The 23,655-nt window shown below is 67.6% G+C and overlaps 3 protein-coding genes across 3 annotated transcripts; all 3 read left to right on the forward strand.

Annotated features, from left to right (window-relative positions):
* The first annotated feature begins 1,683 nt into the window (after nucleotides 1-1,683).
* Nucleotides 1,684-13,215, forward strand: LOC309438256 (uridine-cytidine kinase-like 1). Its single transcript, XM_082049380.1, has 14 exons — nucleotides 1,684-1,963; nucleotides 3,233-3,339; nucleotides 3,448-3,618; nucleotides 4,170-4,241; nucleotides 4,516-4,705; nucleotides 4,814-4,875; nucleotides 5,336-5,352; nucleotides 6,054-6,152; nucleotides 11,163-11,256; nucleotides 11,353-11,415; nucleotides 11,608-11,730; nucleotides 11,807-11,914; nucleotides 11,998-12,154; nucleotides 12,283-13,215. The coding sequence occupies exons 1-14, from the start codon at nucleotides 1,687-1,689 to the stop codon at nucleotides 12,354-12,356; spliced, it is 1,614 nt and encodes a 537-aa protein (XP_081905506.1). The 5' UTR covers nucleotides 1,684-1,686; the 3' UTR covers nucleotides 12,357-13,215.
* A 456-nt stretch (nucleotides 13,216-13,671) lies between these two features.
* DNAJC5G (DnaJ heat shock protein family (Hsp40) member C5 gamma) lies at nucleotides 13,672-15,797 on the forward strand. The gene is made up of 4 exons (XM_082049381.1): nucleotides 13,672-14,010; nucleotides 14,097-14,310; nucleotides 14,418-14,571; nucleotides 15,112-15,797. The coding sequence occupies exons 1-4, from the start codon at nucleotides 13,898-13,900 to the stop codon at nucleotides 15,186-15,188; spliced, it is 558 nt and encodes a 185-aa protein (XP_081905507.1). The 5' UTR covers nucleotides 13,672-13,897; the 3' UTR covers nucleotides 15,189-15,797.
* A 1,862-nt stretch (nucleotides 15,798-17,659) lies between these two features.
* On the forward strand, nucleotides 17,660-22,128 carry TRIM54 (tripartite motif containing 54). Its single transcript, XM_082048472.1, has 10 exons — nucleotides 17,660-17,931; nucleotides 18,237-18,409; nucleotides 18,896-19,067; nucleotides 19,151-19,246; nucleotides 19,352-19,585; nucleotides 19,906-19,928; nucleotides 20,041-20,165; nucleotides 20,458-20,559; nucleotides 21,765-21,803; nucleotides 21,993-22,128. Exons 1-10 carry the CDS (start codon nucleotides 17,764-17,766, stop codon nucleotides 22,001-22,003), a joined length of 1,143 nt encoding a protein of 380 aa, XP_081904598.1. The 5' UTR covers nucleotides 17,660-17,763; the 3' UTR covers nucleotides 22,004-22,128.
* Nucleotides 22,129-23,655: the final 1,527 nt, after the last annotated feature.

Raw genomic sequence — 23,655 nt, forward strand, 5'->3', positions numbered from 1 at the left:
GGAAGGATTTTGACACCGTCCCATGAGATCCTCCTGCAGAAGCCATGGCTGTGGGGCTGGATGAGTGAGGTCACTGAGAAATGGCTACACAGCCAGGCCCGGAGCCTGGGGATCAGCAGCACTAAGTCCAGTTGGAGACCAGTAACAACCAGTGTACCCCGGGGTCAGTACTGGGTCCAGTATCATTTAACATTTCCATTAATGATCTGGAGGATGGGGCAGGGTGTAGCGGCAGCAAGTTTGGAGGTGACATGGAGCTGGGACAGGGGGTCATGTTGCTCAACAGTGCAGAGGGTACAGAGAGGCTGGAGAAATGGGGGGCAGGAACCTCACGAGGCTCAGTGAGGGGAAGCACTAAGTCCTGTCCTGGGGAGGAACAACCCCAGAGCACCAGTGTGTGCTGGGGCCGCCCAGTTGGAAAGCTGCTCAGCCAAAAGGGCCCCGGAGCTGCTGGTGGACACCAAGTTGACTGTGAACCAGAAACGTGCCCTTGCTGTGACGGTGGCGAATGGTGTCCTGGGCTGCATGAGGAGGGTTATCAGGATGGGGAGAGAGGGAATGGTCCTTCCCTCTGCTCAGCACGGGGCCCAGCGCTGGGCTCCCCTGTACAGGAGGGATATGGACAGATGGGAGAGAGCACAGCGAGGGGCCACCGAGGGGCTGGAGCTGCTCAGCCTGGAGCAGGGATGGGATGGGGTGGGATGGGATGGGGTGGGATGGGATGGGTTGGGATGGGGTGGGACGGATAGAGTGGGATGGGATGGGATGGGGTGGGATGGGATGGGGTGGGTTGGGATGGGGTGGGATGGATAGAGTGGGATGGGATGGGATGGGATGGGATGGGATGGGATGGGATGGGATGGGATGGGATGGGACAGGGTGGGATGGGATGGGATGGGATGGGGTGGGATGGGTTGGGATGGGGTGGGGTGGGATGGGTTGGGATGGGGTGGGATGGGTTGGGATGGGGTGGGGTGGGATGGGATGGGATGGGACAGGGTGGGATGGGATGGGACGGGGTGGGATGGGATGGGATGGGATGGGGTGGGATGGGTTGGGATGGGGTGGGGTGGGATGGGGTGGGTTGGGATGGGGTGGAATGGATGGAGTGGGATGGGATGGGACAGGGTGGGATGGGATGGGGTGGGATGGGATGGGATGGGGTGGGATGGATGGGATGGGGTGGGATGGACGGGGTCAGATGGGATGGGATGGGGATGGGATGGGATGGGACAGGGTGGGATGGATGGGATGGGGTGGGATGGGATGGGATCCAGGTGTGGAAGCACCTGCCGGAGGGAAGGCAGAGGGATTCGGGCTCTGCCAGGGGTGCCCAGAGATGGGACCAGAAGCCACGGGCACAAAGTGCACCCCGGGCGGGTCCCTCTGAGCACGGGGACACGCTCCTCGGTGCGGGGGTGACACGGGCACAGGGAGGCGCTGGGGTCTCCGTCCCGGAGCCCCATGTCGTGGTCCCGGGCAGCGGCCGGTGCGGGGGCTGCCCGGGGTCCCCAGCGGAGCTCGGTTCACCGGCCCGCGGGTGTCGGGCGCGGGGCCCCCGGGCTCCCGGTCCCGCTCCGGCCGTCCCGGCTCCGGGCGGGGCGGGGCCGCGGGGGCCGCCGGGAGCCTCGTGCGGCCGCGTCCCGTCCCGGCAGCCCCCGCGAGCCGCCCGCCCGGCGCGGGGAGATGGCGGCGGGCGCGGAGGAGCGGCGCGGAGCCTGGGGCGCGGAGGAGCGGCGCGGAGCCTGGGGCGCGGCGGGCGCCGAGCGCGGCCCCGGCCCCGGCCCGCTGGGCTCGCTGCTCAGCCGGCTGCCCCTGGGCCCGGCCCCGCGGCGCCGAACCGCCAGCCAGTGCCAGCCCGAGCCGCCGCTGCTGCGCACCAGCAAGCGGACCATCTACACCGCCGGGCGGCCGCCCTGGTACAGCGAGACCGGCGCGCCCGTGGACGAGGCCTTCGTGATCGGTGAGCGGGGCGCCGGAGGGACGAGCCGGGGCCGGGAGGGATGGAGCCGGGGCCGGGCAGGGATGGAGCCGGGGCCGGGAGGGATGGAGCCGGGGCCGGGGAGGGGATGGAGCCGGGGCCGGGCAGGGATGGAGCCGGGGCCGGGCAGGGGATGGAACAGGGGCCGGGCAGGGGATGGAGCCGGGGCCGGGAGGGATGGAGCCGGGGCCGGGAGGGATGGAGCCGCGGCCGGGCAGGGCATGGAGCCGGGGCCGGGAGGGATGGAGCCGGGGCCGGGAGGGATGGAGCCGCGGCCGGGCAGGGCATGGAGCCGGGGCCGGGCAGGGCATGGAGCCGGGGCCGGGAGGGATGGAGCCGGGGCCGGGCAGGGGATGGAGCCGGGGCCGGGCAGGGGATGGAGCCGGGGCCGGGCAGGGGATGGAGCCGGGGCCGGGCAGGGGATGGAGCCGGGGCCGGGCAGGGGATGGAACAGGGGCCGGGCAGGGGATGGAGCCGGGGCCGGGCGGAATGGAGCTGGGGCCGGGCAGGGATGGGGCCGGGGCTTGGGAGGGATGGAGCCGGGGCCGGGCAGGGGATGGAGCCGGGGCCGGGCAGGGGATGGAGCCGGGGCCGGGCAGGGGATGGAGCCGGGGCCGGGCAGGGCATGGAGCCGGGGCCGGGCAGGGCATGGAGCCGGGGCCGGGCAGGGCATGGAGCCGGGGCCGGGGAGGGCATGGAGCCGGGGCCGGGAGGGATGGAGCCGGGGCCGGGCAGGGCATGGAGCCGGGGCCGGGCAGGGGATGGAGCCGGGGCCGGGCAGGGGATGGAGCCGGGGCCGGGCAGGGCATGGAGCCGGGGCCGGGCAGGGCATGGAGCCGGGGCCGGGCAGGGCATGGAGCCGGGGCCGGGCAGGGCATGGAGCCGGGGCCGGGGAGGGCATGGAGCCGGGGCCTGGCAGGGCATGGAGCCGGGGCCGGGGAGGGCATGGAGCCGGGGCCGGGGAGGGCATGGAGCCGGGGCCGGGCAGGGCATGGAGCCGGGGCCGGGCAGGGCATGGAGCCGGGGCCGGGCAGGGGATGGAGCCGGGGCCGGGCAGGGATGGAGCCGGGGCTTGGGAGAGATGGAGCTGGGGAGGGGAGGGATGGACCCCGAACAGTGGAAAGCACGGGGCCGGGGCTGAGGAGGGATGGAGCCCGGGCCAGGCTGGGAAAGGGACGGGGCCAGGGTGGGGACATGATGAAGCCAAAGCTGGACCATGGCCACCGCGGTGCCACCACCCGCTCCCCCCAGGCCTGTGCGGCGGCAGCGCCTCTGGCAAGACAACCGTGGCGACACGGATCATCGAGGCGCTGGACGTGCCCTGGGTCGTGCTGCTCTCCATGGACTCCTTCTACAAGGTGAGGATGGGGGGGCAGCGTGGTGCTGGGGGGCTGGCACGGTGCTGAGCAGCGACGGTGCTGCGGGTTGGGGTCCAGCGTGGTGCTGAGCGGTGCCGGTGCCCGCAGGTGCTGGACGAGGGGCAGCAGGCGCTGGCCGCCCGCAGCGACTACAACTTTGACCACCCCGACGCCTTCGACTTCGAGCTGCTCGTCAGCGTCCTCCGCAAGCTCAAGAAGGGCAAGAGCGTGAAGGTGCCGGTGTACGACTTCACCACGCACAGCCGCCGCCGCGAGTGGGTGGGTGCCGCAGGGGCGCCGGGGGGCTGGATGCCGCAGGGGCGCCGGGCCAGGCGCCGGGGGGGCTGGATGCTGCAGGGGGAGCCCCTGGGAAGGGATAGGGGGGACACACCTGTGGGGCAGGAGCAGAGAGGGTGGGCACTGTGGGGCCTGGTGGGGTCGAGGGAGGGAGAGGCTGAGGGCCATTGGGTATGGGGGTAACTCTGGGGGAACTGGGGGTGTGGGGATGGGGCGGAAGCACGGGGGCATGGGAGCAGGGGTCAGCGCGGGGTTTGGGGACACGCTGCAGGGTGGAGGAGGAGCACGGGGAGGCGGGGGCTGGGGGAGGGCGCTGGGCAGAGGTTTGGGGTTCTGGAGCAAAGCTCGGGGTTCTGGGTTGGTGCCGGGCTGGGGTATCGAGTGCAGGGTGAGGGTTAAGGGCCCTTAAAGGTTGGATGAGGTGGGACGGTTATGGGGAGTCCCAGCCACGGGGGGCTGTGTGTGCCAAGCATTGGCGTTGCTGCGGTGTGTGCGAGGGGGGCAGGACGAGTTCTGCTCTTATCTGCCCGCAGAAAACGGTGTACGGAGCCAACGTCATCGTGTTTGAAGGGATACTGGCTTTTGCAAACAAGGAGTTGCTGAAGGTATCGCTGCCTGATGCGGCCGGTGGCCCATCTCGGTGCGTGGCGTGGGAGGAGGCGCACGGAGCTGCGCTGCGGGTGGCGGGGATGCTGTCCTGCCCCAGCCCTCACCACCGCTGGGGGCTGCACAGGGGGGTCACCTGCTGCTTGCTGGCAGAGCACCTCGGTGTCAGAGGATTTGCGTGCCAGCGCTGTGGGGGTCATTGCTGGCCGGGCCGTGGGCGCAGCGAGCGAGACGGGGCTGCCGAGGGGGTGCTCACCCCTCCCAGTTTTCCAGCTCCTGGACATGAAAGTGTTTGTGGACACGGACTCCGACATCCGGCTGGTGCGGCGGCTGCAACGCGACATCATGGAGCGTGGGCGCGACATCGTGGGCGTCATCAAGCAGTACCAGAAGTTCGTGAAGCCGGCCTTCGAGCAGTACATCGAGCCCACCGTGCAGGTGGCCGACATCGTGGTGCCGCGGGGTGAGGCCGCGCCGGGTTTGCCGGGCCTGACTTGAGCGTCGGGAGCGGGTGCCCTGTGCCGGGCTCGGCTCGGCGCTGCCTGACCCGGCTTCTCCGCTCTCCCGTCAGGTGGGGAGAACTCAGTGGCCCTGGACCTCATCGTGCAGCACGTGCACAGCCAGCTGGAGAAGGTGAGGGGGGCTGCCTGCTGCTGGCCGGGCGAGGAAGAGGAGGGTTCTGTGTACAGAGGGGAGGGTGCAACTGCTCACAGCCCCTGGGCACGCCGAGGGGCTCATTGTCACCACTCTCTTTACAAAAGTGCAGCTCTTGGGGCAGGCAGAGCCATGAGACGGGCTGTGGGGAAACGGCGCTGGGTCTGGGCGCAGTGCCTGCCCCTGCAGTGATGCCTGGCCGTGTTCACTCCCTGTCTCCTCGGTCCCAGTCAGCTCTCCCCATCCCCGCTGTCCCCACCCTGCTCACTGCTGGCCGCCCCCCAGCAGCCCACCCTTGCTGCGCCCAGCCGTGGTTTAGCCCAGGAGATGGGCTGGGAGCTGGCCCGGGGCTGCCGGTGGCTGTGCCAGGCCGGTGCGGTGACTGCGTGTCCTCTCTTTCCCCTTGTGCCGCTCGGGATGACTCTGCTCTGCCGGCCAGCGCGAGATCACCGTCAGGTACGTGGGGACGTGATGGCTCAGAGGGGCTGGTGCTGGGCTGGGGGCGCTGCCAGCACCCACTCCTGCCCGAGTCCTGCTTGGGGGGACACCTCGGCATAGTTTCTCCTCCTTGGCTGCTGTGGTGGCTGCCCCCCCGTGCAGCTCCTTGGGGGTTGTCTCACCATGACCCATCCCACCGCAGCTCCCTGCGCTGCTCCGGTCCCTTCCTGAGCTCAGTTTGTGTCCTGAATGTGGACTGCATCCACCACAAGTCCCCCAGGCTGCTCCTTTCTGTGGGAGCAGTGCCATGGACAGCCCCCCCGTTCTTGGGGACACCACACAGGCAGCCCCGCTGGGACGGTCCTCATGCCCCAGTGTGACCCAGTGTGTCCCAGGGCACGTAGCCAGATCTTGCCCATGCAGAGCTGCTGCTCCCAGCTCTGGCAGCACCTGGTGTGCGCGGGGGCTGCTGCGGTTTGTGGCCGGGGGAGGTTTGCCCCAGTTTCATGGGACGCTGCTGCTTTGGGATCTCGTACCTGGTATCAGATGTGGGGCTTTCCTGGGGATCAGGGTGGGGAGGCCGAGCTCTTTCTGGTGCTCAGCCCACGCAGCGGGCTCTGCGGGAGGAGGTCAGGGGACACATCCTGCTCCGGGGGCTCCAGCGCAGCGGCTCCGTGTGCGTGCGCCGTGCTGCTCTGACCGCTGCTTCCTCGTTGCAGGGCAGCTCTGGCCTCTGCCCACCAAGGGCAGCCGCTGCCGAAGACGCTGAGCGTGCTGGAGAACACGCCGCAGGTGCGGGGCATGCACACCATCATCAGGTGGGTCCCGGCCTCCCGCGGGGTTCCCTCCGTGTCCCTCACAGAGGGGCTGGTCTGTAGGATCATACTACAAATCCCAGGGTTGGTTTTCCCTCCTCTGCCTTTAGGGCTTCGGACGCAGGTGTTTCCTCAGAGCAGAACTGCTCTGGCCTACAGATGCTTTTTTGGTGGCAAGACCTTGGCACATGTGCCCAGGGTGACTTTTGAGCCACAGGAGGGCTTTTGTCACCATGAGAGGAGCTGCTTGGCTCCCTCTGAGCTGGAGCACAGCCCCGGAGCTGGCGGCACGGGGTGAGGTGGCCTTGCTGTCCCCGTCCCGAGGCTCTTGGCTCTATAGCCAGCTGGCAGAAGGGATCAAGGCTGCCGTGTCCTGGCTTTGCCACTCGCTTTGTCTTTTCATTCCTGGCAGTGCTCCCTTTTTCCCTGGTGACAGCAGCGTTAGCGTAGAGTCAACTTTGGAGGAGATATGACAATGTCCCTCCAGTATCTTCTTGCTTTAGTGCTTTGGCAGCAGCTTCTTCACAGCCTGAGCGGATTTCTTGAGCTCATCCGCTGGTGGTGCTTTCTGGTCGATGGGGGAACAGCCCTCCAGAGGCTGAACGTTGTTTGCTCACAAAGGAGCAGTTTTACCTTATCGGGGTCACTCAGGGAGAGAAGAATGTGAGTGTTTGTGTGCAGCCTGAGCCGTCCCGTTACCTGCGGCTGCGCCAGCTCCATGACGTTGCCGGGCGCTGCTCTTGGGGAACGAGGGCTGGATCCATCTTCCTCCTTGAAATCTGCGTCCCTTTGCTGCCAGGAATAGCCTGTTGTGCCTTCATCTTCATGCCACAAGCGTCTAATAACCTTAATCTGCTTAGACTTAGGAGTTTGTTCCGGGGCGGGAGGGGATGACCCGGCAGGCTGTGCCGGAGCCGGCGGTGCCGGGTCGCTGTAAGGACGCGAGCGGCAGGGCTGGGGAGGGCGGACTTTGCCTCTTCCAGATGGTAAATGAAAAATACCACATTTATGAGGGGGCGTTGACTTGGCCTGTCAGCCACCCCCTCAAATCCTGCCGCAGCCCGGGAGCGCGCGGGGACTGCGGCAGCGCTGTCACCGGCGTCCCCGAGCTGAGAGCTCTCCCGGCAGAAAGTTTCTGTGTTTGGTGACGGCGAGGCAGCTGGTATTGCTGGAGCCTGTAGGGGATACTTGGCAGCGCCCGTGACTTCGGCGCGGTGTGGAATTGTTGGTGCTCCTCATGTGTGACCCTCCGGGCTTCCTCTGCTCCAGAAACGCTGCTCCCTGCGTGTGGGGATAAAACACGCACCCTTCGCCAAGCTTCCCGCAGCCCTGCACGGGATGTTACTGTGTCCTGGCAAACCTGATCTCTCATCTTCATCCCTTGCGGGGGGCTGTGTTCCCCCGGCGCTGCCTTTCGGGTGCCCTGGCACACCAAACCCTGTGGCTGTGCCAGAGCCGTGAGCCAGCGTTTCCCCTCGCATCCCTCTGTCCGTCCTGCCGTCGCAGCCGCTGCCAGCCAACGGCATTTCCCTGCTGCTCAGCGCCGGAGGCTCCTCGAGCTGCAGCTCCAGGGTCTGCGAGGGCCCTGCTGGAGCGTGGCGCTGAGGCAGCGCATGAGCGTCTCGCTGGGTACGGCCGTGGCAGATCCAGGCTTGGCACCTCGGGGAGAAGTGGTTTCCAGAGGATTTTCTGTTATTGCGGAGAGGCAGAAACTGAAAAATAGTCCTGCACTGGAGCGGCTGAATGATTTTATTCATGATGGGCAGGGTAATAAGGGTATGAATTGTGTCTTCCAACTTACAAGGTGCTTTGGTATCAGGTATAGATCTCCAAAGTCAATGGCAGGAGATGTGCCAGTGGGACATGAGGAAAAGGTTCTTCCCCAGAGGTGCTGGACACTGAACAGGCTCCCAGGGAGGTGTCACGGCCCCAACCTGACAGTGTTCAACAAGAGACTGGACACCGTCCTCAGACACACGGGGTGACCTGTGGGGTGTCCTGTGCAGGAGCTGGACTCCGTGATCCTGTGGATCCTTCCGGCTCAGGACATTCTGTGATTCCGTGCCACACATCAGGACCCTGCAGCACCCAAACAGCCCTTCCTGCCCCAACAGCCCCGAGGCACCTTGGGCTCCCTTTGCCGCAGGGGACAGCGGTTCCTTTCCACCGCTGCCACCGGGTGCCACCCACTGGGGAAGGTCGTGGGCCGTCCATGGGCCACCCACCTCTCCTGGCGAGTCCGCTCCGGCTGAGCCCTTGGACTTTGTGCTCTGGCAGACACGTTGTCCTGCGCTGCAGCGTGTGGCTGCGGGTGCCGCAGCGACGGGCAGAGCCACGTGTTCACAGAGTCACACAGAACCACACAATGTCAGGGGCTGAAGGGCCCTGGAAAGCTCATCCAGTGCAATCCCCCCATGGAGCAGGAACACCCAGCTGAGGTTACACAGGAAGGTGTCCAGGGGGTTGGAATGTCTGCACAGAAGGAGACTCCACAACCCCCCTGGGCAGCCTGGGCCAGTGTTCAGCACCATGGGGAGGGTCCTCAGCCGCTGTGGGGGGGTGAGGGCTGCCCTTCCGAGCAGCCCCCCCTTCCCTTCGCGTCTCTTGCTTGTCCCCTGGGTGAGAAGTTTCTCGGCGTCTTCACCCCTGCACAAAAAGGGAGGCACGCTGGGCTTTGGTGCAGGGACCGAGGATGTTCCTCCAGGATGGCTACAGGGGAACCTGCCCCTGCGGCAGCACCAGTGGGCCTGTCCCCCCAGGACAGGGGGTGAGCAATGGCCTGTCCGTGGCAGAGCAGCCCCGGGGCTGACGGCCGGTGCACGGCTTGTCACCGGTGTCACTGCCAGAGGCCGCTCGTGATGCCGGGCTGCACACCTGGAGCTCGGCCCGGCGTCCCCGAGCCGTGGGGGACCAGGGGGGGAATCCCATCTTGGGGGGAATCCCACCCGTGGGCAAGCGTGGGGGTGAATCACACCCATGGGGGAGCTTGGGGGTGAATCACACCCCTGGGGGACCATGGGGGTGAATCGCACCCATGGGCAAGTGTGGGGGTGAATCACACCCATGGGGGAGCTTGGGGGTGAATCCCACCCCCGGGGAACCATGGGGGTGAATCGCACCCATGGGCAAGTATGGGGGTGAATCGCACCCATGGGGGAGCTTGGGGGTGAATCACACCCTTTGCAGTGTGGGGGTGAATCCCACCCATGGTCGTGAGTCCCACCCCTGGCAGTGTGGGGGTGAATCCCACCCGTGGGGGTGAGTCCCACCCCTGGCAGTGTGGGGGTGAATCCCACCCGTGGGGGTGAGTCCCACCCCTGGCAGTGTGGGGGTGAATCCCACCCGTGGGGGTGAGTCCCACCCCTGGCAGTGTGGGGTGAATCCCACCCGTGGGGGTGAGTCCCACCCCCGGCAGTGTGGCGTGAGTCCCGCCGTGGGTGGGTGTGCATGCTGACAGCCCGCGCTGCAGAGCTCATTGGCCGGGCACCTGGTTCTTGCAGACCAGAACTGATGTTCTGACTTCTCGGGGGGGTCCCCGCTGTCCCCAGGCTCGCTGGAGCTGTCCCCAGGCTCGCTGGAGCTGTCCCCATTGGCCCGGTGTTCCGCTCACCGCAGAGCTCTGGGGCACGAGCTGCCCAGCTCTGGCTGCACAAACATCTCGGGGTAGTATTGACTGTTTCTCCTTCTCCCCGCGCTGTTGGCGGGGCTGTCTGTCATCGTGGCGTGATGTGAGAAGTGGCAGATGATGTCCTAAAATACAGAGTAAAAATATTCGGTATCCTTCTGCCTCTTCTGGACTCTTGCCAGTCCCACCTCTTCCATCTGGCAACTGGCACATGTCTGTAGGGTTCCTCTGTTCCTTACGTTCTCCAGAAAACACCGGGGCTATGTGCAGGCTGCGCTGCTCAGACACCGGTCACAGCCAAGGAAACAGATTTCTGCCCAGTCTTGTTAAGCACAGTCCTTCGGCGTCCAGCTGCCTCCTGGTTATTGCTCTGCCAGGCGGCCAGAAGCTCGGTCTTGATGGTTGTCCGGTAAAATGGCACTTAAATTCCAACGTGCTGCTTATTCTTTTGCCAACGCCACCACAGACCGCGAGGAGTATAGCAAGACGTTGGTGATAACGCCAGGTATTTCAGGCTCTGCCTGGCTCCTGGCAGGAGTTTGTCTCTACCTCGGTGCATAAACGGAGAGGAGGTGGGAACACGTGAGATGTTTTCCATGATGGGATGAGATGTTTTCCGTGATGGGTGTCAGGTCGCCCAGCTGCTCTTGGCCGTGGTGCGGTCTGGTCTCTTCCACCTTGCGGTGCTGCCAGAGCAGGCAGTCTGTCCCACCAGGGTCTGTCCTGCCGTGTCGGTGTGTCCGGCCGTGCTGGGGTCTGTCCTGGGTGCGCTCGCGTTCCTCCCCACGCTCCGCTGATGGGGCCCGTGCAAACCACTTGCTGCTCGCTCCCGAGCTGCTGTCGCCCCAATTGCCGCTGGTGCTGCCAGACGTTGCGCCGCTCCCCCCGTTGTGCTCCGGGCTCTTCCCGTGCAGTTACACCCTGAACCTCCAGCCCTGCAGATCTTGGCGCAGGGGCTCAGCGGTGATTAGCGGTGGTGCTCAGCGCGGGGACCGCGGCGCCTCCGCGCTCACTTCTCTCTGCTCAGGGTCAGGCTGTGGATGTTTCGCTCACCCCTCCATTTGCAGCTGGTTTATTCACTTTGCCACCCTGCAGCAGCAGCTCTGAACTGTCCCTGTGTCCCCAGGAGGATGGAGCAGGCTCAATGGCATCCTTTCACTATCCCGTCCCAGTGACCTGCGACGGGCTTCACGTCCCCCTTGCAGGGGAATCCACCACGTTTCTTGAGCGTGTGGTCTTTTCTAGGCAGCGCCCCAGCTCTGGGTTACGCTAACAATCCGTAATTGTTCGCACAGGCTGCTCTGTCGGTGCCGGCCGGTCTCTGGAGCCCCGTTTGCCAGGTGGCGCGGGGGCTCTGCTCTCATCTCACACGTGTCCTCCCTCAACAGGAACAAGGACACGACCAGGGACGAATTCATCTTCTACTCCAAGCGCCTGATGAGGCTGTTGATTGAACATGCCCTCTCCTTCCTGCCACTGAAGGTGAGCGACCGCCCCTCGGGTGCGGCCCCGTCCCCCTCCTGGCCCCGGGACAGGCAGGGCCGGGTCCATCGCCCCCCTTCGCCTCCCTTTCTGCAGTCGGTCACTGTGGAGACGCCGCAGGGGACAACGTACGAAGGGAAGCGGTTCCACAGGCAGAGGGTGAGATGTCGTGCTGCTCCCTTTCTCCCCACAAGCACGTGGCTGCCCCATCTCGGGCCGGTGGCTCCGGGGTCTCTGCCTGTGCAGACGAGCTGCTCGGTGGGGCTTGTTCCCCCTCCCGCGGCACAAGGGCAAGCACCGGAGCCTGGGGAGCTCCCCAGAGAGGCAAACGTGTCCCCGTCCCTTCCCCAGATCACAGGCGTGTCCATCCTGCGCGCAGGGGAGACCATGGAGCAGGCGCTCACGGCCGTGTGCAAGGACATCCGCCTGGGCAAGATCCTCATCCAGACCAACCTGGACACGGGGGAGCCCGAGGTCAGCGGCCCCTCCTGCCCCGGCACGGAGCTGCTGGCGCCGCAGGATGCTCCATCAGCTCTCCTTCCCTCCACAGCTCCACTACCTGCGCCTGCCCAAGGAAATCAGCGAGGACTACGTCATCCTCATGGACAGCACCGTGTCCACCGGGGCCGCGGCCATGATGGCCGTGCGCGTGCTGCTGGTGAGGCGGGGGCTGCGGCGCCGGGGCGGGGGCGCGCGGCTCTGCCGGCGCCGGCCGGGCTCTCACGGCTCGGCGTCCTGCAGGACCACGACGTGCAGGAGGACAGGATCTTCCTGCTGTCGCTGCTGATGGCGGAGATGGGGGTGCACTCCGTGGCCTACGCCTTTCCCCGCGTCCGCATCATCACCACCGCCGTGGACAAGAGGATCAATGAGGAGTTCCACATCATCCCGGGCATCGGTGAGGGCGGACAAGGGCACCGGCCGGGCCCCCAGCCCCTCACCCTGGGGTGCCCCCCGGCCACGCTGGGAGGGAACTGCAGCGGGGCTGGCGCTGCCATCGCCTCACTCTGTCCCCTCATCCTACAGGTAACTTCGGGGACAGATACTTTGGCACTGACGGCCCTTCTGCCTGGTGTGAGAGCGACGGCATGGACTGCTGAGCTGGCTGGCCACGGAACCACCGGCCGGGCTGGCCCTGGAGCCGGCCCTGCCCCCAGGAGGGGCTCCCGTGCCCACCCCCCGGCATGGTGCTGCCCGCAGGACGAGCCCCTCGCTGCCACCCTCTGCCTTGCAGGAGCAGCCACCAGCGGGGCCCGTTGTCCCCTCCGAGGAGGGCTGGCAGCCCACGCAGTGGGGGGTGTCCTCCCCAAGGCGTGTCCCCGAGGGGCCGCTCACCCTGGTCCCTGGGGAGGAGGGGACGCGCTGCGGTGCCCTCGGCGCTTCCTCCGGGCCCTGGCTGGGGGGCCGGGCAGGCTCCCTTGCTGGAATCTGTATTTATTCGTATTTATTTTGAGCGGCTGCCCACCTGGCTCTCCCGCGGGGCAGCCCAGCTACTTGAAAAACATCAGGGATTGGGGATCTCCTCAAGGAACCACCTTGTCCCCACCGATCTGACACTCCATCCCCTCCCTGTCCCCACGGGGCCGAGGGGGCTCCGGGCTGGCGCAGGGAGGGCAGGGGCTGCCTTCGCTCCCCGCCCCGTGCCGGCAGGAGGGTTTGATATTCAAACGTTGTCCCGGTGCTGTCCCAGCCCTGGGGGGGCCATCCTCAGTGCCCAGCATCCCTGGGGGGGTGAGGGGGCCGGGGCTGCCCCCCCACTGCTGCCCTTGTCGCTCAGGTTCTTTGAAGGGGCAGCAGTAGCTTTGCCTCCCGCTCGGGGAATGGGAGCAGCAGCGGCTCTGGAGCGGGGTGGGGGTCTGGGCCTGGCCCGTGCCCCCCCTTGCCGGCTGCAGAGGATCCGCTGCCCCCTCCCCGCTGCCCCCGCTGCCTTGTTTTGTACCCAATAAAGGAGCAGCGCGACCCCCGGCTGCTGCCTCTGGGTGGGGACGTGGACGGGTGGGGGACACTGCGCAGCTATGGGGGTGTCACTGTGTGTGGGTGGGAGTGGTAAGGATGACACTTCATGCTGGGGGGGGTGTGCTGGGGATGTCACCGTGCATGTGGGATGGGGGTGTCACCATGTGTGTGAGGGTGTGTGCTGGGGTGTCGCTGTCTGCAGGGCTGTGTGCTGGGGTGTCACCGTGCATGTGGGGGTGTGTGGTGGGGGTGTCACCATGTGTCTGAGGGTGTGTGCTGGGGTGTCACTGTCTGCAGGGCTGTGTGCTGGGGTGTCACCGTGCATGTGGGGGTGTGTGCTGGGGTGTCACTGTGGGGGGGGTTGTGTGATAAGGGTGTCACCATGTGCATGTGGGAGGGGTAAGGGTGACGCTTCCTGCTGGGGGTGCCACCGTGTACCGGCGGTTCAGGGTGCGTGCTTGGGGTGTCGCCCTGTGGGGGGGCCGGTCACTGTGCTGGGGCTGTCCCCGTGCGGGACTGTGACACGGCTGCCACCGCGTCCGGTGCGGCGGGGGGGCCGTCCGTGCCGGCGCGTGCGCAGAGCGGCGGGCAGGGCCGGGCTGTGCCGGGCCGGGCCGGGCGGTCGGGGCGGTCGGTGCCGCAGGGCCGGGCGGGCGGGCGGTCGGTGCCGCCGTCCCGGGGCGCCATGGCGGAGGCCGGGCGGCCGCAGCGGAAGCTGTCCCGGGTCGGGGAGAGCCTGTACCGCGTCCTGGGGCTGCAGAAGGGCAGCTCCCCCGAGGAGATCAAGAAGGCCTATCGGTGCGGAGCGGCGCGGGGCGGGGCGGGGGGGGCAGGCGGTGCGGGGTGGGCGCGGGGCGGCCCGTCCGACGGCCCGTGTCCCGCAGGAAGCTGGCGCTCAAGTACCACCCGGACAAGAACCCCGATGACCCGGAGGCCGCCGAGCGCTTCAAGGAGATCAACAGCGCCCACGCCACGCTGAGCGACCAGGAGAAGCGCCGGCTGTACGACCAGTACGGCTCGCTGGGGCTCTACGTGGCCGAGCAGTTCGGGGACGATGCCGTCAAGCACTATTTCCTCCTGTCCAAGTGGTGGTTCCGGGTGAGCTGAGCGCTGCCCGGGCGGCGCGGGGCGCTGCGGGGGCTGCGGGACGGGGCTCCGGCCGGGCGGGGCTCGGGGGGGCTCACCGCGGCCGTCCCGCCCCGCAGGCGCTGGCTCTGTGCTGCGGTGCCCTCACCTGCTGCTGCTGCTGCTGCTGCTGCTGCTTCTGCTGCGGGGCGTGCGGCCCGCCCAAGGAGGACGAGTCCTACAAGTACGTGGACCCCAAGGACCTGGAGGCGCAGATGCGGGCGGAGGACAGCGGTGAGTCGGGCTGAGGCCACCGGGCTTGGTGGGGGGCTCCGGGGGGCTCCCCCCGTCTCGTCTTGCCTGGGGGTTGAAGCTCTGGTTTGGGGCTCAGACCTGACTTAGCTGCATCTGTTGCTTAACAGCCAGCCCTCGGTGTTTCCCGTCCCAACTGGGGCTGGTGGAAGGAGCCACCACACGGACCATGGGGGTACCTTCTCCCTCCTCATTTTGCCTTGGGCAGGGGCTCCCTGAAGCCCCTGCAAGAGTCTGTGACCGAGAGACACTTGGGCCCATGCTCTCTGGGACATGGAGTATGTGACAGCAGCGTGCGCCAGGCTGGCTTCGTTCCCTGGGTGCTGGGCACGCTGGTCCCTGTGGGGGTCACTTTTGCAGGTTTCCGTGGGGTGGGGGACACAGCTGCATGGCTGCGTGCTGGCGAGAGGTTGGGAGCTTTGGGCTCGGGGAGCCTTTGTGGGGTGTTGGGCTGTGCCAGATCCCACTCGCCGGCACTGTGGGACGGGCCGGAGCCGCTCACCTGCAGCCCTTCTTTTCCAGATCCACCCATTGTGGCGCAGCCCCCGCCAGCCGGTGCGGAGCCCTTGCCGTCTGTCAGCGCCAGGACCGATGCCTGAGGCTGACTTCAGTCCCTGCAGGGATCCTCCTTTGGGACTGTCACTTTCCGGGACCCCCGTCGTGCCGCCCGTGTTGGCTCTCCAGCCTCAGGGTGGCTAGAATCTCAGGTTAATTTGGCCAGCATCACTGCAGAGGCGGTTCTGCCCCTGCTCGAGCAGCTCCAGGGCGATGCCCTTGTCTCCCAGCACTGGTGGTGGGGGTGGCCCGACCCCCCCGCTGCTGCGCCCCGTCCCCAGTGCCTGGCCCGCCGCGGTGCCCCCGTGTGGCACCGGCAGCCGGCCCGAGCGGGGACCTCTCCGGGCCAAGCTCCGCGTCTCCCAAGAGGGAGCCGAGCGTTTCCAAGACCGCTAGCACTGTAACCTCCGGGGCTGGGCTGAGCCCGCTGCCGCCCTCCCGGGGATCCTCCTGATGGGTGCTGGGTGCCAAACACTGCTCGTGGGATGGGGGTGACACCTGCTGCGCCCCATCCCTCTCTGCCCTGCCGTGGCCCTGGGGCACTGGCTGCACCCCACGCTCACTGCTGGCAGGTTCCCTGCAGGGCTGGGCCCAGGACAGGCGCTTTCCTTGGGTTTGTACAGGTTTTATGGGCACCATTAAAGGATGAGAGGAGGGGAGCGCGTTTCTGTGTGGTGTCTGTCTCAGCAGGGGCTGCCGAACGCTCCGCAGCGGGACGGGCCTGTCCTGGTGCTGCCTGTGCTGGGCGCTGGGGGTCCCGGGGGGGTGGTGGGCTGGGTGGGGTGTGGAGTAGAGGATCACAGAATCATTTGAGTTGGAAGAGACCCTCAGGATCATCCTGTCCAGCCTTAACCCAGCCAACTCTAGAACCAAACCATGTCCCTGGGAACCTCGTCTGAACACCTTTTAAACACCCCCGGGGATGGTGACTCCAGCACTGCCCTGGGCAGCCTGTTCCAATGCCCCACAGCCCTTTGGGGAAGAAATTGTTCCCAGATCCAAGCTCAACCTCCCCTGGGCAACTTGAGGCCGTTTCCTCTGCTCCTGGCGCTTGTTCCTGGGGAGCAGAGCCCGACCCCCCTGGCTCCAAGCTCCTTTCAGGCAGTTCAGAGATCAGAAGGTCTCCCCTCAGCTCCTGTTCTCCAGCTGAACCCCCCAGGTCCCTCAGCTGCTCCTCATGACCTGTGCTGCAGTGGGGCCTCACTCACAGCCCTCACCAGTGGGTTGTGGCTGGTCAGGGGTTGCTTCCTCGCAGAGGTGAACATCACGGTGTCTCCTGTCACCTTCCTGGGACAGGGCTGGCTCCCATGGCTGTGCTTCCCCATCACTGCTGCGGTGCGTGGGGCAGCAGCAGCCTGGCTGAGCACCCTGGTCCTGCTGGGGTGGCCGCGGGGCCTGTCCCCACTCCTGCCGCTGACGTGCTGCGCAGCCCCGTCCTTGTCGCTGTGCTGTGTGCAGTGCACCCCTGGGGAGCAGTTCACTTGGCCCTGGGGCGCTTCCCGCCCGGTGTTCTGGCTGATGGCTCAGGGTGACGGTCCTGCTGTGATGTGCTGCCCCTGAGCCCTGCTCCCAACCAGCCACGCTGCCCGGCTCCTGCCCTGCTCGCTCGGGAGATGTGGCAGGGCTGGATGGTGCCACCGCATCGCAGGGAGCGGAGGGACAAAGGGGACGCAGTGATCCTTTGGCCCTTCCTTCCCGCTGCCCAGGCAGCAGCCTCTGTTTGCAGCTGCACAGGCTCTGTCTCACTCCCTAAATATAGCCGGAGTGTCGAGGTGAGCAGCAGGATGGGGATGTTCCTGGCACTGTCCCTCCCGGGCACCCTTCCACGCTGCGGTTTGGGGGGCTGGCGCTGGACGGGGTCCGTGGGGCCTGGGTGACCCTGGCCTGTGCCCGCTGCCTGCGGGAGACCCCGGCAGCTCTGCCCTGCCAGGCCCTGCTCCATCGCAGCTCTGCAGACCCCGCACCCACCTGCCCCGGCCACCCAGGGTCTGTGGGATGGGGTCCCAGCCCCTCGTCCTCCCAGGCAGCAGGTGGTGGGGGAGCCCTGTGGAGCCCCTGGAGCAGCGCTGCTCATCCCAGGAGAATGGGGCTCTGACCAGGCCGAGGGCTCAGGGGTGGTTTGGGATGGGATGGGACGGGATGGGATGGGCATGGGGGGAGGTCCCCCCGGAGGGGTGGTGTGTGCCTCAGCCCCTGCTGCCCCGGCCACCTGCCCGAGCCCACTTGGGCTGCTGGTCCCGGGGGTCAGCCAGTCCCCAGGGGTCGACTGGTTCCAGGGGGTCAGCCAGTCCCCAGGGGTCAGCCACGCTCCGGGGGGCAGCCGGTCCCTGGGGGTCAGCCGGTCCCTGGGGGTCAGCCGGTCCCGGGGGTCAGCGGGGCCGGGTCGTGGGGCCGGGGGCGCCGGTGGGGCCCCGCTGAGCGCGGCGCCGTGACTCAGTGTCACCCGACGCCGCCGACAGCTGCGGCGGCCCCGGCGGGGCGGGGGCGGCTAAAATTAGCGCGGCGCTCAGCGGGGCCGAGGCCGGGGCCGGGGCAGAGCGGGCACCGGGCGGCCGGGGCCGGAGCCGGAGCGGAGCCGTGCTGGGCAGAGCCGGGCCGGGCCGGGCCGGGACCGCGGCGATGAACTTCGCGGTGGGGCTGAAGCCGCTGCTGGCGGAGGCGCGGAGCATGGAGAGCCTGGAGAAGCAGCTCATCTGCCCCATCTGCCTGGAGATGTTCACCAAGCCCGTGGTCATCCTGCCCTGCCAGCACAACCTCTGCCGCAAGTGCGCCAACGACGTCTTCCAGGTGCGCCCGCACCGGCCCGCGGCCGCCGGGGGGGCTGCAGCCGGTCCCGGCCCCGGGACGAGCCGCCGGGACCCCGGGACGAGCCGCTCCCGGCGCGGTGGGGACTGCCCGGTCGCGTCGAGGGGGGGGAGTCGTGTCTGTGTCCGTGTCCGTGTCCGTGCCCGTGTCCGTGCCCGTGCCCGCGCGGGGGATTCGGGACACACGGCTTGGGGGGGAGGGCCCCGCGGGGTCCCGGCGGCGGAGCCGTGGAGGGGGCTCCTGGGGGGCTGCGGGGGTTCCGCGGCCGTGACCCGCCGCCCCCCCAGGCCTCCAACCCGCTGTGGCAGTCGCGGGGCTCCAGCGCGGTCCCGTCGGGCGGCCGGTTCCGCTGCCCGTCGTGCCGCCACGAGGTGGTGCTGGACCGGCACGGCGTGTACGGGCTGCAGCGGAACCTGCTGGTGGAGAACATCATCGACATCTACAAGCAGGAGTCGGCCAGGTGCGGACACCCCACGGCGGCAGCGGGGACCCCACGGGGGAGCGAGCCCCGGGGGTGACAGGGATCCCACGACGGGGTGGGGGGGCTGCAAGCGCAGAGCTGGGGTCGGGAGCCCATCTGGACCGTGGGGGTAACAGGGACCACGAGGGGCTGGGGGTGTCCCTGGAGGGCCAGGGATGTCTCTGGGGTGGGGGTGTCCCTGGGGTTTGGAGGTTTCCCTGAGGGTCGGAGGTTCTCCTGGAGCCGGGGGTGTCCCTTGGGGGCCACGGGTGTCCCTGGGGTCAGAGTTGTCCCTGGGGAGGGCTGGAGTGTCCCTGGGGTCAGGGGTGTCCCTGGGGTCCGCCGTGTCCCTGGGGTCCACAGTGTCCCTGGGGTCAGGGGTGTCCCTGGGGTCCGCGGTGTCTCTGGGCCAGGGGTGTCCCTGGAGAACGGGGGTGTCCGTGGGATCCAGACCCACCAGTGGGCAGCGCTGCCCGACCCCCGCAGGCCCCTGCACGCCAAGGCCGAGCAGCACCTCATGTGCGAGGAGCACGAGGACGAGCGGATCAACATCTACTGCCTGCGCTGCGAGGCGCCCACCTGCTCCCTCTGCAAGGTCTTCGGGGCGCACAAGGACTGCGAGGTCGCACCGCTGCCCACCGTCTACCAGCGGCAGAAGGTGGGTGCCCTTGGAGGGGGGGTCGCAGGGGCTGGGGGGCTGCCCACCCAACCGGCCCTCACACCCATCCCACCCCCTCCCAGAGCGAGCTCAGCGATGGCATCGCCATGCTGGTGGCGGGGAACGACCGCATCCAGGCCATCATCACGCAGATGGAGGAGATCTGCCACACCATCGAGGTGGGGGCCAGGGGGGGCCTGGGGACTGCGCGGAGCCCTGAGGCCACGTGCCCGTGGTGGGGACACGCAGGGCCGTGGCAGCCCCTGAGCCCGGTGCTCCTGCAGGAGAACGGCCGGCGGCAGAAGCAGCACCTGGGGCTGCGCTTCGACTCGCTGTACAGCATCCTGGAGGAGCGCAAGAAGGAGCTGCTGCAGAGCATCGCGCGGGAGCAGGAGGAGAAGGTGCAGCACGTGCGGGGCCTCATCCGCCAGTACGGAGACCACCTGGAGGCCTCCTCCAAGCTGGTGGAGTCGGCCATCCAGGCCATGGAGGAGCCCCAGATGGCCGTGTACCTGCAGGTCTGTGCTGGTGGGGCCATGGGGGTGCAAGGGGTCAGGACTCTCTGGGGAAATGGGGCTGTCCCCAGGCTGTCCTGGGGCACTGTGCGGGGCGACAGGTCCCTCCAGGGCTCTAGGACTGCCCCAGGGCTGTGTGGTGGGGCCATGGGTCCCTTGGGGGGCTGGGGCTGCCCCTCGGGGCAGGGGGAGGGGACTGTGGTCACTTTGAAGGAGGTGGGGCTGCCCCCGGGTTGTGCTGTGGTGGGGGTGATGTCTGGTTGATGGGGTCTCAGGTCCCATTGCTCCAGGGTGACATTGACCCCCCCTGCTTTCCTCCACAGCACTCCAAGGAGCTACTGAAGAAGTGAGTGGGGCCGGGGGGCAGAGGGCTGGGCATGGGGGGCAGAGGGCCGGGGGCGCAGGAGCCGCGTGGGTGCCGGAGCCTGGCATCTCCCGGGGGGTCTGCCTGCCCGCAGGATCATGGACATGTCCAAGGTGTCGATGAGCAGCCGCCCAGAGCCCGGCTACGAGAACATGGACCACTTCTCCATCAACGTGGACTACGTGGCTGAGATGCTGAGGACCATCGAGTTCCAGACAGGTGCGGCGCTGGGACAAGCGCTGTCGTGCCCTGGGGGTCCCCAGGCCTGCCCGGGGTGCCCAGCCCTCACACGGGCAGAGCCCCACCACCACTGCATGCTCTGCGTGGATGTGCATCCCCTTTGCACAGGAATGGGACGTGTGGCCCCTCGTCCACTGCCCAGGGACCCTGTGGGGGCAGGCCTGCCCCATGTCCCCTCTGGCTCACGTCCTGCTGTGTCACGTGTCCCCCACCCCGCGGGGTGTCCCCAGGCTGAGGAGAGAGCCCTGGCTGACCTGTCCCCCATCCGCAGAGCCGCTGGGTGAGGACGACGGGGACGGACCGGGGGACGGCAGCGAGGCCGCGGGGGACGAGGACCGGCTGGACAGCCTGGAGGCGCCCGAAGCCGTGGAAGGTGAGACCCCGCCGTGCCATGCTGTGCCATGCTGTGCCATGCTGTGCCGTGCTGTGCCATGCTGTGCCGTGCTGTGCCATGCTGTGCCGTACTGTGCCGTGCCATGCTGTGCTGTGCCGTGCTGTGCCGTGCCGTGCTGTACTGTACCTTGCTGTGCCGTGCTGTGCTGTGCCTTGCCGTGCCATGCTCTGCCATGCTGTGCTGTGCCATGCTGTGCCATGCTCTGCCATGCTGTGCTGTACTGTGCCCTACCATGCCATCCTGTGCTGTGCTGTGCCCTACCACGCTGTGCGATGTCATGCTGTGCTGTACCATGCTGTGCCATGCTGTGCCATGCCTCTGCCATGCTGTGCTGTGCCATGCTGTGCCCTACCATGCTGTGCCATGTCATGCTGTGCCCTACCATGCTGTGCCATGCTGTGCCATGCCTCTGCCATGCTGTGCCATGCTCTGCTGTGCTATGCTCTGCCATGCTGTGCCGTGCTGTGCCATGCTGTGCCGTGCTATGCCATGCTCTGCTATGCTGTGCTGTGTTGTGCCATGCTCTGCCATGCTCTGCCGTGTTGTGCCATGCTGTGCCATGCTGTGCCATGCTTTGCTGTGCTATGCTCTGCCATGCTGTGCCATGCTCTGCTGTGTTGTGCCATGCTCTGCCATGCTCTGCCATGCTCTGCCGTGTTGTGCCATGCTGTGCCGTGCTGTGCCATGCTCTGCTATGCTGTGCTGTGTTGTGCCATGCTCTGCCATGCTCTGCCGTGTTGTGCCATGCTGTGCCGTGCTGTGTCATGCTGTGCCGTGCTGTGCCATGCTCTGCTATGCTGTGCCATGCTCTGCTGTGCTGTGCCATGCTCTGCCATGCTGTGCTATGCTCTGCCATGCTGTGCATGCTGTGCTATGCTCTGCTGTGCTGTGCCATGCTGTGCTGTGCTGTGCCATGCTCTGCCATGCTGTGCTGTGCTGTGCCATGGTGTACCATGCTGTGCCATGCTCTGCCATGCTCTGTCGCGCTGTGTCTGGCTGCTGCGCTTGTCCCCAGGGCTCCAATTGCAGCGCAGGGCGCTGGGGCTGCCGTGCCCACAGGGGCGGCCGTGCCATGACCAGCCCTGTGTGCGTGTGGCTGCGCCGTGGTCGCGCTGTGGCTGCGCGGGTCCTGCAGCGAGCCGGGCTGTCCCTGGCTCCAGCTTGTCACTTGCTTTCCCCTGCAGATGTGGGGCCGAGGCAGAAGCCAGTGAGCTCCCCCCATGGTGAGACCCTCAGCGGGATGGGGATGGGCCAGGCCATGGGGCAGAGGAGGCACCTCTGGGGACAGAAGGGGGAGTGGATGGGATGTTTGGGGGGGTCACACCTCGGGGCACCCAGGCCCTCCCTGTGTCCCAGCCTGCAGGGGCTGGGGGGGCTGCACCACGCGGTGCTGAGCCCGCGTTCCCACACAGGTCAGCACTGAGCCGGCGCCGTGGGGCAGCACTGGACCCTGCCTATCGCTGTCCCGGCGCCCCCGGCGAGCCCCTGCGCCTGGGATTCCCCAAACGCCAGAGCTGCTCCTGTTGGACATTAAACCCCGTGTGAGGATGGTGTCTCCAGTGTGGTGTGTGGGCTGGGGTGGGCATGGGGGCTGCCCCCCACAGCTCTGTGCCGGTTCCACGGGGTCCGGCCGGGGTGCAGGCCCAGCCCCCCCACCCCAGCAGTGTCCCGGACCCCCCGTGAGTGGTGGGTCCCAGGGAGCCCCAGTGCAGCTCAGCTCCGGCAGCCAGGGCAGCAGCTCTGCCCCCTGCCCGCATCCCTGCCCACATCCCTGCCTGCATCCCTGCCTGCATCCCTGCCTGTATCCCTGCCCGCATCCCTGCCCACATCCCTGCCTCCATCCCTGCCTGTATCCCTGCCCGCATCCCTGCCTGTATCCCTGCCCTCATCCCTGCCTCTATCCCTGCCCTCATCCCTGCCCGCATCCCTGCCTCTATCCCTGCCCGCATCCCTGCCCTCATCCCTGCCTCTATCCCTGCCTGTATCCCTGCCCGCATCCCTGCCTGCATCCCTGCCTGTATCCCTGCCCGCATCCCTGCCTGCATCCCTGCCCGTATCCCTGCCCGCATCCCTGTCTCTATCCCTGCCTGCATCCCTGCCCACATCCCTGCCTGCACCTGCCCCCCCAGCCCCGCCAGCCCCCCCGCTGTGCCGGACACAGTCTGGGCAGCACCGTCCCCCGGGCGCACCGAGCAAACAGTGCTGGCTGAGCTGGCTGAGTACACAGCCGGGAGCCGCCATCGGCGCCGTCTCGGGGCCCGCGCCCCCCGCCCCGCTGGCCGAGCCCCCCGGGAGCGCCGCGGCAGCGCCGGCTGCGTCACCCGCCTCGTCCCGCGCCACCGTGGCGTCAGGGCTGATGCGGAGGATGATGCACATGGCGAGGGGCTCCTCGTGGGGCTGAGGCTGGGGGTGGGCAGGTCCCCTGGGGCTGGGGCACTGCAGGGGGGTCTCCAGCTGCCACCTCCGCTGTCCCTGCCAAGGGGCAGCAAGGGCCCCCAGTACCCAGCAGACCTGAGCACCCCACACCGACCTGGCCAGGGTCCGGGGTGCGGGACGGGCCCCCAGGGGCACCAGTGTGTGGCAGGTCCTGGTGACACCAGCGCTGGGCCCCAGTGGGGTGTCCAGGAGGCTGGGGGTTCCCCGGCAGTCAAGGAGACCCCCATGTCTGGGCTGTGCCAGCAGGACCCTCCCCCTGCTGCCGCTGGTTCCTGGCCCAGGCTGGGGCCCCCGGAGCAGACAGGGAGGGACACTTGGCCAGGCAAGGGACACAGTGGGGACAGGAGCTGGGGGAGAGGACACCCCACAGCTGCTTTATGGTGTGTGGGGATGTGGGGCCAGCCTGCTCCACAGGGCGCGGGGACAGTGTAGGAGCTGGTGACACAAGTTGGGGCAGGGGAAATTCCCACTGGGTGCGAGGGAACCTCCCAGGAACAGCGCACCCATTAAAAAGAGAGTTGGGGGGTCCACGGCAGCTCCCTGGTGTGACCCCGCTTGGGGAGGGTGGGGGGACAAGAGGCACCAGTGCAGCAGCTGAGCCCACCACGGTGTGACCCCACAGGTGCCATGGGCCAGGAC

Source organism: Streptopelia decaocto (genome assembly GCF_964273445.1).
Source record: "Streptopelia decaocto genome assembly, chromosome: 3".
NCBI classification, from domain to species: domain Eukaryota; kingdom Metazoa; phylum Chordata; class Aves; order Columbiformes; family Columbidae; genus Streptopelia; species Streptopelia decaocto.

Excerpts from the sequence above, each read along its gene's own strand:
- LOC309438256 (XM_082049380.1), top strand. The coding sequence starts at position 1,687 with ATGGCGGCGGGCGCGGAGGAGCGGCGCGGAGCCTGGGGCGCGGAGGAG. Across the intron at positions 6,153-11,162 it reads GGCATGCACACCATCATCAG|GAACAAGGACACGACCAGGG; the intron begins GTGGGTCCCGGC and ends CTCCCTCAACAG. Across the intron at positions 12,155-12,282 it reads CCACATCATCCCGGGCATCG|GTAACTTCGGGGACAGATAC; the intron begins GTGAGGGCGGAC and ends CTCATCCTACAG.
- DNAJC5G (XM_082049381.1), top strand. The coding sequence starts at position 13,898 with ATGGCGGAGGCCGGGCGGCCGCAGCGGAAGCTGTCCCGGGTCGGGGAG. Across the intron at positions 14,011-14,096 it reads GAGATCAAGAAGGCCTATCG|GAAGCTGGCGCTCAAGTACC; the intron begins GTGCGGAGCGGC and ends CGTGTCCCGCAG. Across the intron at positions 14,311-14,417 it reads TGTCCAAGTGGTGGTTCCGG|GCGCTGGCTCTGTGCTGCGG; the intron begins GTGAGCTGAGCG and ends CCCGCCCCGCAG.
- TRIM54 (XM_082048472.1), top strand. The coding sequence starts at position 17,764 with ATGAACTTCGCGGTGGGGCTGAAGCCGCTGCTGGCGGAGGCGCGGAGC. Across the intron at positions 17,932-18,236 it reads GCGCCAACGACGTCTTCCAG|GCCTCCAACCCGCTGTGGCA; the intron begins GTGCGCCCGCAC and ends CCGCCCCCCCAG. Across the intron at positions 20,560-21,764 it reads GGCGCCCGAAGCCGTGGAAG|ATGTGGGGCCGAGGCAGAAG; the intron begins GTGAGACCCCGC and ends TTTCCCCTGCAG.